At 38.4% G+C, this 16,097-nt stretch overlaps 2 protein-coding genes across 5 annotated transcripts; both read right to left on the bottom strand.

Moving 5' to 3' along the window:
• On the bottom strand, nucleotides 1-3,764 carry LOC111783712 (protein JINGUBANG-like). The gene has a single exon (XM_023664631.1). The coding sequence runs from the start codon at nucleotides 1,338-1,340 to the stop codon at nucleotides 192-194; it is 1,149 nt and encodes a 382-aa protein (XP_023520399.1). The 5' UTR covers nucleotides 1,341-3,764; the 3' UTR covers nucleotides 1-191.
• Nucleotides 3,765-12,387: 8,623 nt separating this feature from the next.
• LOC111782585 (E2F transcription factor-like E2FE) lies at nucleotides 12,388-15,703 on the bottom strand. Of its 4 annotated transcripts, none has more exons than XM_023663359.1 (12): nucleotides 15,442-15,703; nucleotides 15,290-15,357; nucleotides 15,135-15,187; nucleotides 14,957-15,034; nucleotides 14,795-14,848; nucleotides 14,607-14,709; nucleotides 14,277-14,353; nucleotides 14,111-14,183; nucleotides 13,967-14,028; nucleotides 13,180-13,579; nucleotides 12,936-13,007; nucleotides 12,388-12,847 (listed from the first exon to the last, which is right to left on the bottom strand). In XM_023663359.1, exons 1-12 carry the CDS (start codon nucleotides 15,540-15,542, stop codon nucleotides 12,762-12,764), a joined length of 1,227 nt encoding a protein of 408 aa, XP_023519127.1. In that variant the 5' UTR covers nucleotides 15,543-15,703; the 3' UTR covers nucleotides 12,388-12,761. The 4 variants fall into 4 exon arrangements, with proteins under 4 accessions (XP_023519127.1, XP_023519128.1, XP_023519129.1 ...); XM_023663360.1 differs by having other exon boundaries at nucleotides 14,277-14,344; nucleotides 15,442-15,702; XM_023663361.1 differs by lacking the exon at nucleotides 12,936-13,007 and having other exon boundaries at nucleotides 15,442-15,699.
• Nucleotides 15,704-16,097: the final 394 nt, after the last annotated feature.

Raw genomic sequence — 16,097 nt, 5'->3', positions numbered from 1 at the left:
TTGCCCTATCATAAAAAGAAATTTTATTACTTCTTCATATTTGATGATCCAAAAGCCAAATGCTTAGGATTGGCCATAGAGATCACTCACTTGCAAACCATACTTTCCAAAAACACAATTCACTAAACTCATTGATAATATGTACACAAATCCCTCAAAGAACCCCAAAAAAGATCAATAAAAGTTTCAATTTAAACATGAGGAACACAAATCTGCCACGCCTTGATATCACAGTCCAAACCACCACTGTAAACCATTAACGACCTGTCGTTTTGGTTGTACCGATCAACCGCCGCCGCCAGACATTTCACGGGACCGTTATGCCCTTCCAAAACCGTCAAACATACATAATTTCCGCTTCCGGCGACGACCCTTTTCCAAATTCTGATCGTCTTGTCTGCAGAGCCACTACAGACCAAATCCAACACCACAGCCAAACACAATATGGCCTTCGAATGGCCTCTCAACACACCCACCAACTCCATAAATCCACCCCCTTCCTCCTTCTCCCAAATCAGGACCGACCTGTCGCAGGCGCCGGAAAATAAAACCGACCCATCGCCGGCGAGGGCCAAGGCATTAATTCCCGAGCTGTGCTTCTCAAGTGTTTGGACCAAAAAATGCCTTTTTCCATCTGGGTTTTTTCTCCAGACTTTGATTCTCTTGTCCGTCGATCCGGTGTACACGTCGCCGTCGCCAGCGAGCGCGACGGCGTTTATGGCGTCGTCGTGGGCTCCGGCAACGGACTCCAAGCATTTGAAATCGGAAGTCCGCCAGATTTTGAGAGTCCGATCCCACGAGACGGAGTACAGAAGCGACTCATCGTTTGACAGAGCAAGAGCCGAAACCGTATCGACATGATGAACCCATGTGCATTTCTTGTGCCGTCGGATCTGGACCTGATTATTGGGCATCAAAAGCCTGGCCGTCCGGTCGCCGAGCGTTGGCAGCGTGGCCAAGCGCGTGTACTTTTGTTGTTGATCGAAATCATTAGAGATTTTCCAAACGCGAATTTTATGGTCCTGATGGGCGCTGTAAAGTTTATCAGATGAAACAACTAGAGATTTCACTGCGCCATGTCCGGCAGTAACCATATTATTCTGAAACTCTTCCTGATTTTCTTCACAGTTTTGAATTGGGTTTCGTCTCCATGATCGGATTTCTTTGTCGGATGAACCAGAGTAGAGGAATTTTCCGGCGAGAGTCAGAGAAGAGATGTAAGAAGAGTGACCCTTGAAAGTAGTGAGACATGGAGAAGAATAAGAAGAAGAAGAAGAGTAAGATCGATCGAAATATGTGTCTGAATTATGAAAAGCTTGATGGTACTCCATAATTCCCATTTGGAGGCAGTGATCGTTCAAGGAAAACGATGACTTGGGGCAACTTTTTATAGATGATTCTTTCTTTTCTATCTGTTGGCAAAAAGTGGGAGAGACAAGAAATGGCCCACTTTGGTTTCTCTATCTGTATAATTTTGGAGAACATGAAACGTAGGAAATGGTTTTTAAACAGCCTCTAATTGACCCGTATTTCTACTAGTTCCACTCTCTATCCGCCATGCATATAGAAGCTACAGCAGAGCTTGGTTTTTCACTCTCACAGATTTACCATCTTCAAATTTGACAACATCCTATTCGGATATTATCTGTCTACCAACCAATTGACGGCCCAGATTATTTTCAGACAAGCCAAATATTGTATCAAAAACATGAAATCCGAGATGGGTTTACTCCAATTTGGCTGAGAAATCAACTAATGGGGCTCTGTTTTGGGTTCAATAATTGACAGTGACGACTTCTGGGGCCTCTCCATGAACCAAAATCAGCTTCCAAGAAAGCGGACAACCCCTAATTCCTTAGAACTACAAATACAATTAATCAGGACTTATCCTAGGAAAGTTCTGAGCTTTAATCTCAAATTAAGTGGCTCTCTTTTGTTCTTTTCTGTTTTTCTCCCTCCTTAAAAGTGGAAGACAACTCAATGTATCTCAGGATCCATATTTGATGGGTTTTTTCATTCTTTCTTCCTTTCATAATTTATTTGGGGTTTTCTCTTTAATCTGGTAAGATTCGATTGCAAAGGAGGGGAGCATTAATATTCCACATTCAATTAAAAAATTTGAAGAGGAAATGAGGGGAAAGGACCTGAAAGGGATATTTCTTTCTCACACAATATTTTGATTACTTTTCTGGTAGGATTTGGGGATAATTCTTTACTTCCCCACCCACTAAAGTAAATTTGATATAATAATATTGAAAAACCCATAGGCTATAATCTAAATTAATGTACATATGCACCACATGCTTCTTTTCTGGAACATATCTTTATAGTTTGCCAGCGCTAAAAGGCTAAAACGCAAGTGTTAGTGAAATCATTGAGACTATTTAGGAAAAATAAATACCCCCTTCTCCCCTAAAAGTTCCCCTAGTTTTGGCTACGTTTTTTCTAAAACATATTCCTCCCTTACCCCATTTATTTCATTCTGGTCCTTTGATTCTTCACATCCCTTTTCATTTATAGAAGCTGGTTTCTATCAAATTTTGAAAGGATCTGCCGAGTTTTATGACAGAATGGGTGAATTCAAAGTAGAGTTTGTGAAATCTTGAAGGTAAAATTAATAGATTAAAAAAAGAAGACTAAACCTTCCAATCTCTAGTTGATGACATACATTTGAACAAGTATAACATTGAGGAAAATAAGTTATGAGTGAAAAGGATATCATAGTTTTTTTTTTGTGACTTGAAGATTTGGACTTGGTCTGAGAAAATTGATACAAAGATATTTTTATCACGCTATAATTTTATTTTTCTTATTTTCTAGATGGACATAATGGGCTCAATCCTAGAAATCTTGACTCTAGTCTAATAATATTGACTAACTCGTGAATTAAGAGATATGTGTCCCAAAAATGTTGACTTTGGGTTAAATGAGGAGGGATTTCTACCACTAATGATAGTTTTACAGGCAAAAGTTCATACAGTAAAAAAATTACTCGAGATTCGATTGTTATCTTTGTCAGATAAGACAAAACGTCCTTTAAAACATTCTTTGTGCTCCCATTGAAGGAATCCTGATCCAACTTCGATATGTGACAAAAGAGCATGGTAAAGTTGGTAACATTAGGTAAAAAGGTGAAGGTAAAAGAAGAGCAACATGGTAAGAAATTGGATATGATTTTAAGAAACAGTGGTAATAGTTTTTACATAGAAAGGAAGGAGAAGGGTTAATAACAGAGAGAAGGAGGATGGGAGTAGGGGGGGGAAGAGCACATGGGTCAAGGCTTGTAACTTTCCAATAGATTGCATTTTGGCCTTTCTGAGCTGCCCCTCAAGTGCTCCACTGAATGGGAAATTTGTTAGACGTTTCTGGTAAGAAGAACCTTTTTTGAACAGCTTCTCTCTTTGTTTGTCTGCAAAAGGACACTCCCATTGCTTCCTTTGAACCCTTCAATTTCTGCCAAGTGTTTGGCTCCCTCTTCTCTAAGAGTACTCTTTAATTTTGCTTGGTTCCAATTGATTTCTTCCCCATCCTTGAGTGCCTATCATTTATGCTTCTTTTCAAGGTTTTCATTTTGTAGTTAGGCCTTTGTTTCATGCCTTTTGGGTAACAGTAACTCTGTCTTTTTCATTAATGGTCTACTTAGTTTTAAGTTTTTGTTTGGTAAGAGGAGAAAATAGTTTTTATTTTTGAACTATACTATCATAACACTTTATCTTCAATGGAAAATCCTCCCCTCAACGTTAAACTATATCTCTAAATCTTATAGAATTTTGGAACAGATCCATTTCTTGGCGGTTTCGTTCATTTCCCTTGTTAACGAAGTTACAAGCTATCTTGATACTCAAAAGTTTACAAGACGTTTAAGTTCCTTCTCCATATCGTCTTGAATTTCGAGTATTCTTATTTTTAGTACTTAAAAGACTATTTTTTCATCCAATATACCAAACTTATATGAAACAAAGTATGTGATCCAAGAGTATACCATGTTCCAAAGGATAGGTTGCTTGCCCCCTCCCCTTCTATTATTCCTTCTTTTATCAAAGTAATTTCTAAAGGTTAGATTATACTATGTCAAAGTAATTTCTAAAGGTTAGATTATACTATGTTCCAAGATTGTGACTCGAGACTCAAGTCTATATTAGGCACCTATTTGTTCGTTTACCAAATTCGACAAGACGTCGTAAAAGCTTTACCAAGGATTGCATAGTGCTTCTTGCTCAAAATTTGTGGCTAGGCTCACAATACTCATACTTTTCAATTAGTTTAGCTCATGTCTTCAGGGTCAACAAGCCAGACCTGGGCGTTTTCTTGCTATCTTTTCTTGAACGTTATATAGTCTTTGGATAGTTTTTCTTCGAAAAGCTGAAAACCAATGTTCAAGGCCCTAAAATTTCATGGATGTTCTTGGTAAACTATTTGAATTCAGTGTTGAAAATTAATAATTGATAACGATAAAGCAGGGGAAAATTATAAGTTGCGAAGAATACTTCGCTACATCAAAAGGAAGAGACTAATTAAAAAAAAGGTATAAAGCTAATTTTACAAATCTAGATTGTTCCAATAAGATATATGGGGTTTGTTGGATGAATTATTGACATTTTATCAAATGTTTCCTCACTATCCTTTCAAAAAGAGACATCATGAATGGATTTGAACATATATTGGGTAATGTGATCCTATCAGGTATGCCTTTAAACCTAGGAAATAATGTGAAAGTACAGAACAAAAGACACAAAAATGTGTAGGAAATTGACATACCACCAGATTTGCTCTTTTAAATACCTTTTCACTTCTATTCAGCTAGTTTTCCCTTTCACCTGATTTCACAAACTCCTAAAACCATGTATATAATACTTCCCTGATATATAAACAAAGTAGACAACTAGTCTATCTTCATTGTTAAATATACATAGGCATAGACTCTTGCACTAAAATATGGTATTAGGATAACAGAGTCCCCACATTTTTTTAACGGTATTATATCGTTCCTCTTGGACTTGAGCTCATGTAATTTTGCTTTTGAACTCTACCAAAGAGACACCATCATACCAATGCAGTTATTTTCTTGGTTAACTGCCAATGATCTTCTTGACTTCTAGTTCATCTGATGTCATATTGGCATCCTTAACTCATGGTTTCCTTATCCCAAAATCATAGTTTGAGTCTATATAGGGACACTAAACCTCCACCGGTCATAATCACTATGCTTGTGAAAAGTGTTTATTTAGGCTTTCCCGTTCGGGATTTCCCTCAAAGTTTTCAAAATGCGTATGCTAGGGAGAGGTTTTCACACCCTTAAAAAAAAAAGTTTTGTTCTTCTCCCCAACCGATGTGGGATCTCACAAACCACCCTCCTTCGCGGCCCAGCGTCCTCACTGGTACTCATTCCCTTCTCCAATCGATGTGGACCCCCCAATCCACCCTCCTTCGGTGCCCAGCGTTCTTGCTGGCACTCCACCTCCTCGCTGGCACATCGCCCGATGTCTGACTTTAATACCATTTGTTACGGCCCAAGCCCACCGCTAGTTGATCTTGTCCTCTTTCTGCTAGGAAGAGGTTTCCACCCCTTATAAAGAATGTTTTGTTCTCCTCCCCAACTGATGTGGGATCTCACATTAACAAAGAACCATTTTGAAAGCAGTTCTCCAAACAAACTAAACAACTGGAAACATTAAAACTAAAACCGTACTACAATCATATGGGTGTGGCATATATCCATACGTTTCAAATAAAAGCGTGTAGTGATTGCCACTAGACCCTGAAAAATAGTGTATGAATTATAGTGGGAAGATAACTAAGAAAACAAGCACTTACATCATCAATATTGGCCACCACTCCACCAACAACAAGCTTAAAGACATAATTGCACTAAAACCCTACTTGTTCATTGAATTCCCAATTTGATAACAAGTTTTTTGGATAAGTTTATCCAACGGACAAAAATTGCAGGCATCAGCCATCTGCTAACAGGATGGTTGTTATTATAATTTTTCTGTGACATGAATAAATAAAGCTAAAGAAACGTCTCCATAATAACAAAATGATGATAAAATATAAATGATGAGATGATCTGAATTTTCTTTTGACTACGATATGGAAATAATGGGGTTTTTGGTTTAGATTTGATTACCAGACAATGTCCAATTGGTTACAGCTTGGAATCCCTATCCAAATTCTCAATGTTGGTCCTGTTAGGATCGATACCAGTTGTTAGGATCGCACAACAACGCACACGCTCGATCTAGATGAACACAAAGAGAAGGATAGAGAGAAGTTGCAAGGAGAACTCTGGCTAAAAGGATTTTTTATTGATGACTTCAGGCATGTACAACAAGAGAGTACAGAGAATAGAAAAGTACATTTAAGAGCTTTACTGGACGGGATATATATATGGTTCAGTCTACTAAATATAGCTTTACCAGATTTAACCATCTACTATATATAGCTATGTACCATATATAGCTTTACCGGATATAGCCATTGACCAAGCTATAAATACAGGGAGCAGACTCCATAACTCAACAATTCTCCCACTTGGAGACTGATCCTACACCATACCAATTAGGGCTTTGCATAGCTTTAATTTTCCAACATCAACACATTTTGTCAACATGTCTGCTGGATTCTTTGCACCCTCTATCTTCTCCAAACACATATCGCCTTCTTCCACTAACCTGCGAGTGAAATGGTACCGTCTTCTAATGTGTTTTGTTCTTGAATGATAGACTGGGTTTTTCACCAACTGTATGGCACTCTGACTATCTGTATAAAGGATCTTCTTGCACTGCTTCCGGCCTAATTCTTCTAGATAGTCTGTCATCCATATCATCTCCTTTCCAGCTTCAGCTATGGCCACGTACTCAGCTTCAGTAGATGAAAGAGCAACGCATTTCTGAAGCTTAGACATCCAACTCACTGCTGTTCCATCTATAGTGTAGATATACCCAGATGTGCTCTTGCTGGAGTCTACATCTCCACTCAGATCAGCATCCACAAAACCTTGCAGAACTACTTTGCCATTGCCATAACAAAGTGTAGTATTGGATGTACCTCTCAGATATCTTAGAAGCCACTTCACAGCTTCCCAATGTTCCTTCCCTGGATTTGCCATGTACTTGCTAACAACTCCCACTGCATGTGTTATGTCAGGTCTAGTGCAGACCATAGCATACATCAAACTCCCAACTGCAGAAGCGTACGGAACTGATGCCATGTGCTCACGTTCCTCAACTGTCTTGGGAGATTGCCCCTTTGACAATTTAATATGATTTGCCAAGGGGGTAGTCCTGGGTTTAGCGTTATTCATCTTGAATTTGGACAACACCTTCTCAATGTACTGCTCTTGGGATAGATTTAATGTGCCAGCAGATCTATCTCGAGAAATCCTCATCCCAAGGATCTGCTTCGCTGCACCTAAATCTTTCATCTCAAATACTGAAGACAAGCTTGCCTTCAGGTGGTTTATCTCCCTCATACTTGATCCAGCAATTAGTATATCATCCACATACAGGAGTAGAAACACATAAGAATCAGTGTATTTCTTGAGGTAGCAACACTGATCCTTTTCACTTCTGTGGAAACCACTCTTGCTCATGAAGGAGTCAAACTTCTTGTACCATTGTCTCGGTGCTTGTTTCAGTCCATACAAGCTCTTATTGAGCTTACACACCATGTGCTCCTTGCTTGGAGCTGCAAATCCTTCGGGTTGTTGCATATAGATCTCCTCGTCTAGATCTCCATGTAAAAATGCCGTTTTTACATCCATTTGCTCAAGGTGCAAATTCTCCGATGCAACAATACTCAGTAGAATTCGGATAGTAGTTAATTTCACAACTGGAGAAAAGATCTCAGCATAATCAATGCCTTTTCTTTGTGAATATCCTTTAACTACTAACCGAGCCTTAAACCTCCTTCTGCCATCTGGTTCAACCTTGATTTTGAACACCCATTTGTTCAACAGAGCTCTCTTTCCTGTAGGCAACTCAGTCAGCACCCACGTATTATTCCTTTCAAGTGAGCTCATCTCATCATCCATGGCTTGCTCCCACTTAGTTGAATCTTCCACTTGTAGGGCCTCATCAAAGGACTCTGGTTCTCCTTCGTCAGTCAGCAACAGATAGTGTAATGAGGTTGAATATCTGTCTGGTGCTCTGGTAGTTCTGGATGATCTTCTCAACACCTGTTCAGGTGCAACTTGCTCCACGTCTGGTTCTTCAGCAATAGGATCAGCCACGTCTGGTTCTTCAGCAATAGGATCAGGAGTTTCTTGAGCTTCTGTTGTACCATCACTGTGTGAATTTTCTTGCCACTCAAATTCAACTCCCACTTGCTTCGTAGTCTCAGAGTTTATCTTCTCTCTGTCCTTGTACATGACATTTTCATCAAAGGTCACATCACAGTGTCTTAGGATCTTCATATTTTTCTCATCCCAAAACCTATACCCGAACATGTCAGAGCCATAGCCTATGAAGTAGCATTTCACAGCCTTAGCATCAAGCTTATCTCTCTTCTCTGGATCAACATGAACATATGCAGTACAGCCAAAGGTTCTCAAGTGAGAGTACTTGAGTTCTTTTCCTGTCCATACTTCTTCGGGCAATTTGAACTTCAAGGGTACTGACGGCCCTCTATTAATCAAATATGCTGCTGTGTTCACAGCATCAGCCCAGAATGCCTTTGGCAATCCAGAATGAATCCTCATGCTTCTTGCTCGCTCATTCAAGGTTCTGTTCATCCTTTCTGCAATACCATTTTGTCTTGCCTTACCGGGAATTGTTCTTATTAATCTAATTCCCTCAGCTGCACAAAATGTTATAAACTCTGATTTGTTGTACTCTCCTCCATTGTCAGACCTCAGGCATTTGATCTTCAAGCCGGTCTGATTTTCAACTTCAGCTTTCCACTTCTTGAAGGTGGTAAACACATCTGACTTATGTTTCAGAAAGTAAACCCATACCTTCCTGCTGAAGTCATCGATGAAGGTGACGTAGTACCTTGATCCACCAAGTGATGAAACTGGAGATGGTCCCCAGACGTCTGTATGGACCATTTCCAACCGCACTTTCTTCGGTTCTCTGGCAGCCTTTGTGAAACTAACTCGTTTCTGTTTGCCCATAACGCAGCTCTCACAAAGACCCATATCAACAGATTTTAAGCCTTCTAAAGCTCCTTTCGCAGTGAGCATCTTCATTCCTTTGACGCTCATATGTCCAAGTCTATTGTGCCATAGACTTGAATTGGAAGCACTCTCAGCAGCAGCAGTCATGTTTATACACTCTGCAGTAGTGTATAAGGTTCCAGATTTTGTGCCACGCGCAACAACCATGGCGCCCTTCACAATCTTCCAGGAACTCTTTCCAAACTCTGCTGCATAGCCTGTGCTATCCAACTGACCAATAGAGATCAGGTTCTTCTTGAGACCAGGAATGTATCTGACATCTTGTAATGTCCATTGATTTCCTGCTGGAGTTTGTATGGAGACATCTCCCTTTCCTTCAATCTCCAAGGTTTTATTGTCGGCAAGATACACCTTCCCGAAATTTCCTGATTTGAAATTTCGAAACAATTCCTTACTTGGAGACGAATGGAACGATGCACCTGAATCCAAAATCCAGGATTCAGCTGGGCTATCCACACTAAGGATTAAAACGTCCTCAGCATCTTCTGTTGTGTATATAGAATCATCATCATCTTCAGATTTATGATTCTGCTTCTTCTTTAGCTTTGTACAATCTGTCCGAAAGTGTCCTTTTCCCCCACAGCTCCAACACGTTACGTTGGGTTTGTTTGGAGATTTTCCCCGGTTCTTTGATTTTGAACGCCCATGTTTGTTTGAGCTCTTTGATTTGCTTCTTCCCCTTCGATCAACACTGAGAGCATTGCCTGATGAATCTCCAGTTTCCCGTTTGCGAATACTTTCGCTGAGAACTACATCTCGAATTTCATCAAACTTCAGTTTATCAGATCCTCGGGAACTGCTGATTGCGGCAACAACAGTATCCCATGACTCGGGTAAGGATGACATCAAAATCAACGCTTTAATTTCATCTTCGAAATTAATTTCCACCGAACCCAGTTGACTTATGATCATATTGAATTCATTTATATGATCCGCAACACGTCCACCTTCAGACATCTGTAGATTGAACAATCTACGCATCAAATACACCTTGTTCATAGCCGACGGTTTTTCATACATATTTGACAGCGCCTTCATCAGATCTGACGTTGTCTTCTCCTTGATGATGTTAAACGCCACGTTTCTGGATAGCGTCAACCGGATCATCCCTAAGGCTTGTCGATCCTTGAGCTTCCACTGTTCCGTGGTCATGGTATCCGGCTTCACCCCCAACAGAGGTTCGTGAAGATCTTTCTGGTACAGATAATCTTCAATCTGCATCTTCCAGAAACCGAAATCGGATCCATCGAACTTCTCAATTCCAATCTTTGAACTTTCCATCTTCACAGATCGTGGTGAATTTTGCCTTGCTCTGATACCAGTTGTTAGGATCGATACCAGTTGTTAGGATCGCACAACAACGCACACGCTCGATCTAGATGAACACAAAGAGAAGGATAGAGAGAAGTTGCAAGGAGAACTCTGGCTAAAAGGATTTTTTATTGATGACTTCAGGCATGTACAACAAGAGAGTACAGAGAATAGAAAAGTACATTTAAGAGCTTTACTGGACGGGATATATATATGGTTCAGTCTACTAAATATAGCTTTACCAGATTTAACCATCTACTATATATAGCTATGTACCATATATAGCTTTACCGGATATAGCCATTGACCAAGCTATAAATACAGGGAGCAGACTCCATAACTCAACAGGTCCCATACATGACAGTGGCGATGTAGTCAGCAACCTTTTAGTCCAATACTACATCAAATCCTTCGATTTCTTGACAGATTTTTCATCTCTCAAGCTGCGATTTGAAGAAGGGGATCAGAAACTGAAATCAGTTTCAATTGAACCAAAAAAAAAAGGGTTCGAATGACTGTTCTTTCTCGCGATTATTCAATCCCCAGAATACAGAGGACATGTATAGTTCCAAATGAGAAATCAGTAACAATCAATAAGCATCAACGAACAGAGAAACTCACATGGAAATTAGCAAAAAATTGCTTCAACGTTTACTCGATCTGCAGTCGATTATGAAACCCTGCATATGGTATGAAGAAGATGAAGATGAGCAAATTTTGGCCTTCGCTATTTTACCCACCACCGGGAATTCATCTTAACTGCCGTTTTTCGTACCCCCCCCCCCCAAAAAAAAAAAAAAAAAAAAAAAAAAAAAAAAANAAGAAGGAAGGTAAGACTTAAAACTGTAAGCTTTGTGAAAATAAGAATAGTTATTTTTAGTTCATCTACTCCTCAACCATATAACTTATCAACCCATGCATGAATTTAACTGGGTTCGTGGTGGTGGAGGAACTCGATTGAAAAAAAGAGGGCAAGATATCTAATAAAACCGTCCTTAGAATTAAGATCTCACAAAGAGAAAGATATCAAATATCTTGAGGTTCTTTTTGTATATTATATAGATGACCAGATCCGCAAGGGCCATGATTGGAAATTGTTTGATCATCTTTTGGAAATTGTTTGATCGTCTTTCTCCGAGTAAGAGGCAAAACATAATCAACTTGAATTAGGGACAACTATTCGATATCTTAGTGAAAGTCATTCACTTTGTTATTTTATAAATGTTTTAAAATTACTTGCACTAATAATTCATAATAGTGCATAAGAAACTATGAGACTGACTATCAATAGTATGAAAGTCTAAATATCTATTCTAAGTCGTTGTCATCTAGTTCTAGGTCTTACTTTTTGTCAAATATTCTAACAAATTTAGAAACTCAAAAAGTAAAATTCAAACTTCTTTTTCTATGTAATTCAACCAATTATAATCGCTCTTATAGTTTATGGTCAAATATCGTATCAACAACGTGTGACAATAGGAGAAGAAAAGCTTCACATCAAAGTATATATTTATGAGCCTCAAGAAATTCAAACGTAATTTAACTAATCAAAACATCGATCGACTTTGAAGATCAAAATCAAAGCTGATATAGGACAACCCCTTCATCAGATCACATATTTTTGAGCTTTAAGAAGATTGGAAGCAAGAATTGCTGTGATTTCAATCTAGACATAATTTAAGTAATCAGAACATCAATAATAACCATCCTTAAGGTTAGAAGTTCTTTCCCAGAATGATAGTTCAAAGGGAAAAGATTGTTGAGGGACTTCAAAAATCTTATGGCTTGAAGCAAATGGATGAAACACATAAACAACTAGTACCTAAGTCAACTTCTCTGGTTTGAATTTTTCTTTGCATTCATTTACTTTCACAAGAATTGCATCCAGAAACCTAGGATGATGTCGACAGTCAAGCAAGAGAATAAGATTTCCAGACCAAAACTCCAATATGTATACATTTTAGTTCCAATGGGAAACCACTTTTCAACGAAGGCCAAAAGTGCCCATTTCATTGAACACTGTAGGGGAAAGGACATAGCTACAATAAAATAATAATAACTAACAACTATGTTAGACTTGTTTTCAGGATAAATACAAACAGACAAGAAGCTATTGGAAATGTTTGGCACTTCAAAGATGACCCCTTCCTACGTTGGTGCACTAAGGAAATGCAACCAAGGTCAAACTTTTTTTTTTCCTGACTAATTGCAGTAGAAACAGTGCTCAATCAAGGTAAGCTTATTAAATATTTCTAGCACGAAACAAAGCGCATCAAGATATTTGTATAGGTTTCTTCACTGCTTCAGAATACCATGATTTCCATGCTTCCACGTAATGGGAGAAAAGTTCTTTTAAGGCTGACGATTCCAAGAACAAACACCACAGCATTAGTTTGTATCAAGTTTGAGGATCTTAAAAATTCTAAACTTGTCGCCTAATACTGACCAATAAAGGTTACAATATCAAACATGAGAAGCGTGCTGAAGAATAATTGAAAGTTGTAAACCGGTGGAAGTGCTGAAAAAAATATGAATACGGAGTTTGAATAATTGAAAATTGGAAACCAGTGTTAGGGGTGAATAAATATGAATTCGAAGTTTGGAAATTCAACCAATTGGCCCATTTAGATCCATTATGGCATTTCAAAACAAAACAGCACTTTGTTCAACTGTGTTTAATTAGGGATTACCTTGGTTGTGATACTGAGGGCGGAATGTTGAGGAGAGGCTTTCCCAGTCATGAGTCCGCTTCACATTGTTATTATCTGAGACACTGACCTTAGCTACTGTTACTGGAGAAAACGGTCCAAACTGATAGCTCTTGGAAGTTCGTTCACATTCCTGATCCTGACTGTTCTGGCTATCCTCTTGCGAAGAATTCTCGCACTGCACTAGCTTTTGCACATTGAGACAATGATTTAAACCCTGATAGGCAGAACTTTCGGCCTTAGTCTTCTTATAACTGACATTTGTTACGTCAGTTCCAAATGCCCTTTTTCTGGACTCTGGAAGAACGGTAGGCTCACTCTTGACCTTACCCCTCACCCCCAACCACCTAAACGCAGGCTTTCTTGTGTCAGCTGTATGGGTCTGCATATGATTCCAACAAATGTCAAACTTGAGCCAAAGAACAGCAGAAACAAACACAACACGACGTCTCCGTTTATTTCATGGAAATATAAATGACAATATTGATATGGATATTCCTAGATTTTTTTTTTATAAAAAAAAAAAAAAAACTCATTAAAAATATCTAAATTAACAAATAAGCATTTCACCTGTTTTAAATAAGTTAAAATTTCTCTTGTCTACACTTGCAATATTTTGTTGATATTCTTGTTAAGATTCATCGATTCTTTATGACATAATGGAAGTATTGATTCGCCCCTTATGCCAATGTCAAACCTATAGACATCTAGAAGGATCAATATGTTGATAGAAATTTAATACTCTGGTCAGCGTGCAATAAGGCAGTACCTTTTCAATTAGATTCATAGAAGACAGCACATTCGCAATGTCATATAGCCTCCTTACCTTTGCTGCAAATAACAAAAGATAGTTACTATCAAGAATTTCCCAGTTCACATTCTAAAATTAATAGCAAAGTTTAGGATTACTTGCTTCTCATTATTGATGAATTGTGACCATCTCCTAATAAGAGTTTTGCTGCTTCATCAAGGGAAATCATATTCACCTGTAACGCCAAAATTATTCTATCAATCAACAGAACTCGCACAGAGGATCACCCACAAACAAGTAAAAGATAGGGTGTCATTTTTTCACTCACATGACTGCAAATAAATAGCTTAACAAAATTTTGCGTCAGGAGAGCCAATGACTTTTCCCTTCTATTGTCTGCAGATACTAATAGAAAGAGTAAGGGAACCAGATTGTGGAAGGCAACCTACTTTGTTTAGTACAACAAATATAAAGGTCTGAAATTGAACCAATGAACCACATGCCCTGATGGCCAAACCGTACAAATGTTGGCGGAGGACAGCCAACTTAAACACACAGTATCAATTCAAGCAATCAGAAAAACCAATCTCAAAATAGGCTGATGGGCAACTTCCGAAGATAAAAAAGGGTCAATTGAAATAACAAGGAAAATGCATACCGGCTTTCAGCGATGATGAAGATGATTTCGGCACGGCTGCAGTTGAGTTCTGGCTTCCAGTCGGATTGGAAAATCTTTCATCGTCGTCTTCATCATCCGAGACCTAAATGTGACAAAATGTAAGCAAGGAAACTTCAAATTGCAACCCATACGCACGCAACAAATGGGGAGAAAATAAAATAGCCTACTTTTGCATAATCGTTGCAATCAGATGCACTACAATTCTCCTTCAAGCCCTCTTCCTATCAAACAATTCAAAACTAAATTATTTCCATATCCCTAATGGGAACAGCAGATAAAATGAAATCAGAGCAACTCCATTTTACCCTAAGGAAACCGAATTAACCTACTTTAAGATCTTGTAAGGCCTTAGGGATTGCCCCAAACCCATTCCAGCTGTACTGATTCTTCGCCTTTCTCGAGAGAACCTAAATTACAAGAGGAAAACACGAGCTTAAATCAGCACATACACGGAATCAGAACAAACACAAAATAACTTCAGAAAAGAAACCAAAAAACAAATCCCACCCCGACGCTTTCCAAGACATTCACGATATCGTAGATCCGCCGCCTTTCCACACCTGTACACACCAAAACCCTCAGATTTCAGAAAAAAAAAAAAAAAAAATCAAAAAATCAAAAAACTAAACAGTTCATGCAACAAATACGAACTAGAATTAAACCTAATCGCGATGCGGCATCATCAAGCCCAATCGAATGGACTCCATCGTGGTTATACAAGCTCAAAAAACTGCACAGAACACAGAAACAAATCAAAACCTTGAAATCATCAAGCAAAAAGGCATGGATTACACCGACAGCAAAAGAATCATACTTTGAGCATAAAAGACCAAGGGATTTCTGCTTCCTACTGTAAGTGTGGTGCCTGGAGGAACAAGAATCCGGTAGAGCGGAAGAGGATGGCAGAGCCGCCATCAGTCGTCACAGTCCGGCCGCCGCTCAGCAGATCTAGAACAAAATATGCGGGAAATGGGTTCGGAATTGGAGGGAAGAGAGGAATGTGATAGAGAAATGAGAAAGGAAAGAGAGTGAATTATGATCGTTGAGATGAAAGAGAGTGAATCATGATCGTTGAGATTAAGACGGGAGATGGGAGATTTTAGACTTTAGGCGGGGAAGGGTCTTTCGTAATTTTTGAAAGTTTTTAGTGATTATTTTTGAACAAGTTGAATTTTTACGCGCTCTATATTATTATTATTCGATTTTCTTTTCTTTTTTTTTTAAATAATTTTGTTACGTGTACTTTTTCCATATATAATATCCAAATTAATTTTAGATTTATGTCGTAATATTAAAATGGATATCTTTATTAGTTTAGCTTAAAAAAAAAAATTATTTGTATTAATTTTACAATTAATGAATAAAAATTAAATTAAAAATCGATATAAATAATAAATAACAAATAAAATAAAGGATATATATATATGAAATTAATTAGAGTTTGTACAAGACAATAATAAAACTAATTAA

Source organism: Cucurbita pepo, chromosome LG20, assembly GCF_002806865.2.
Source record: "Cucurbita pepo subsp. pepo cultivar mu-cu-16 chromosome LG20, ASM280686v2, whole genome shotgun sequence".
Classification (NCBI taxonomy): Eukaryota; Viridiplantae; Streptophyta; class Magnoliopsida; order Cucurbitales; family Cucurbitaceae; genus Cucurbita; species Cucurbita pepo.
Note: the sequence above shows the minus strand (reverse complement) of the source record. Positions and strands in the feature narration are given on the sequence as shown.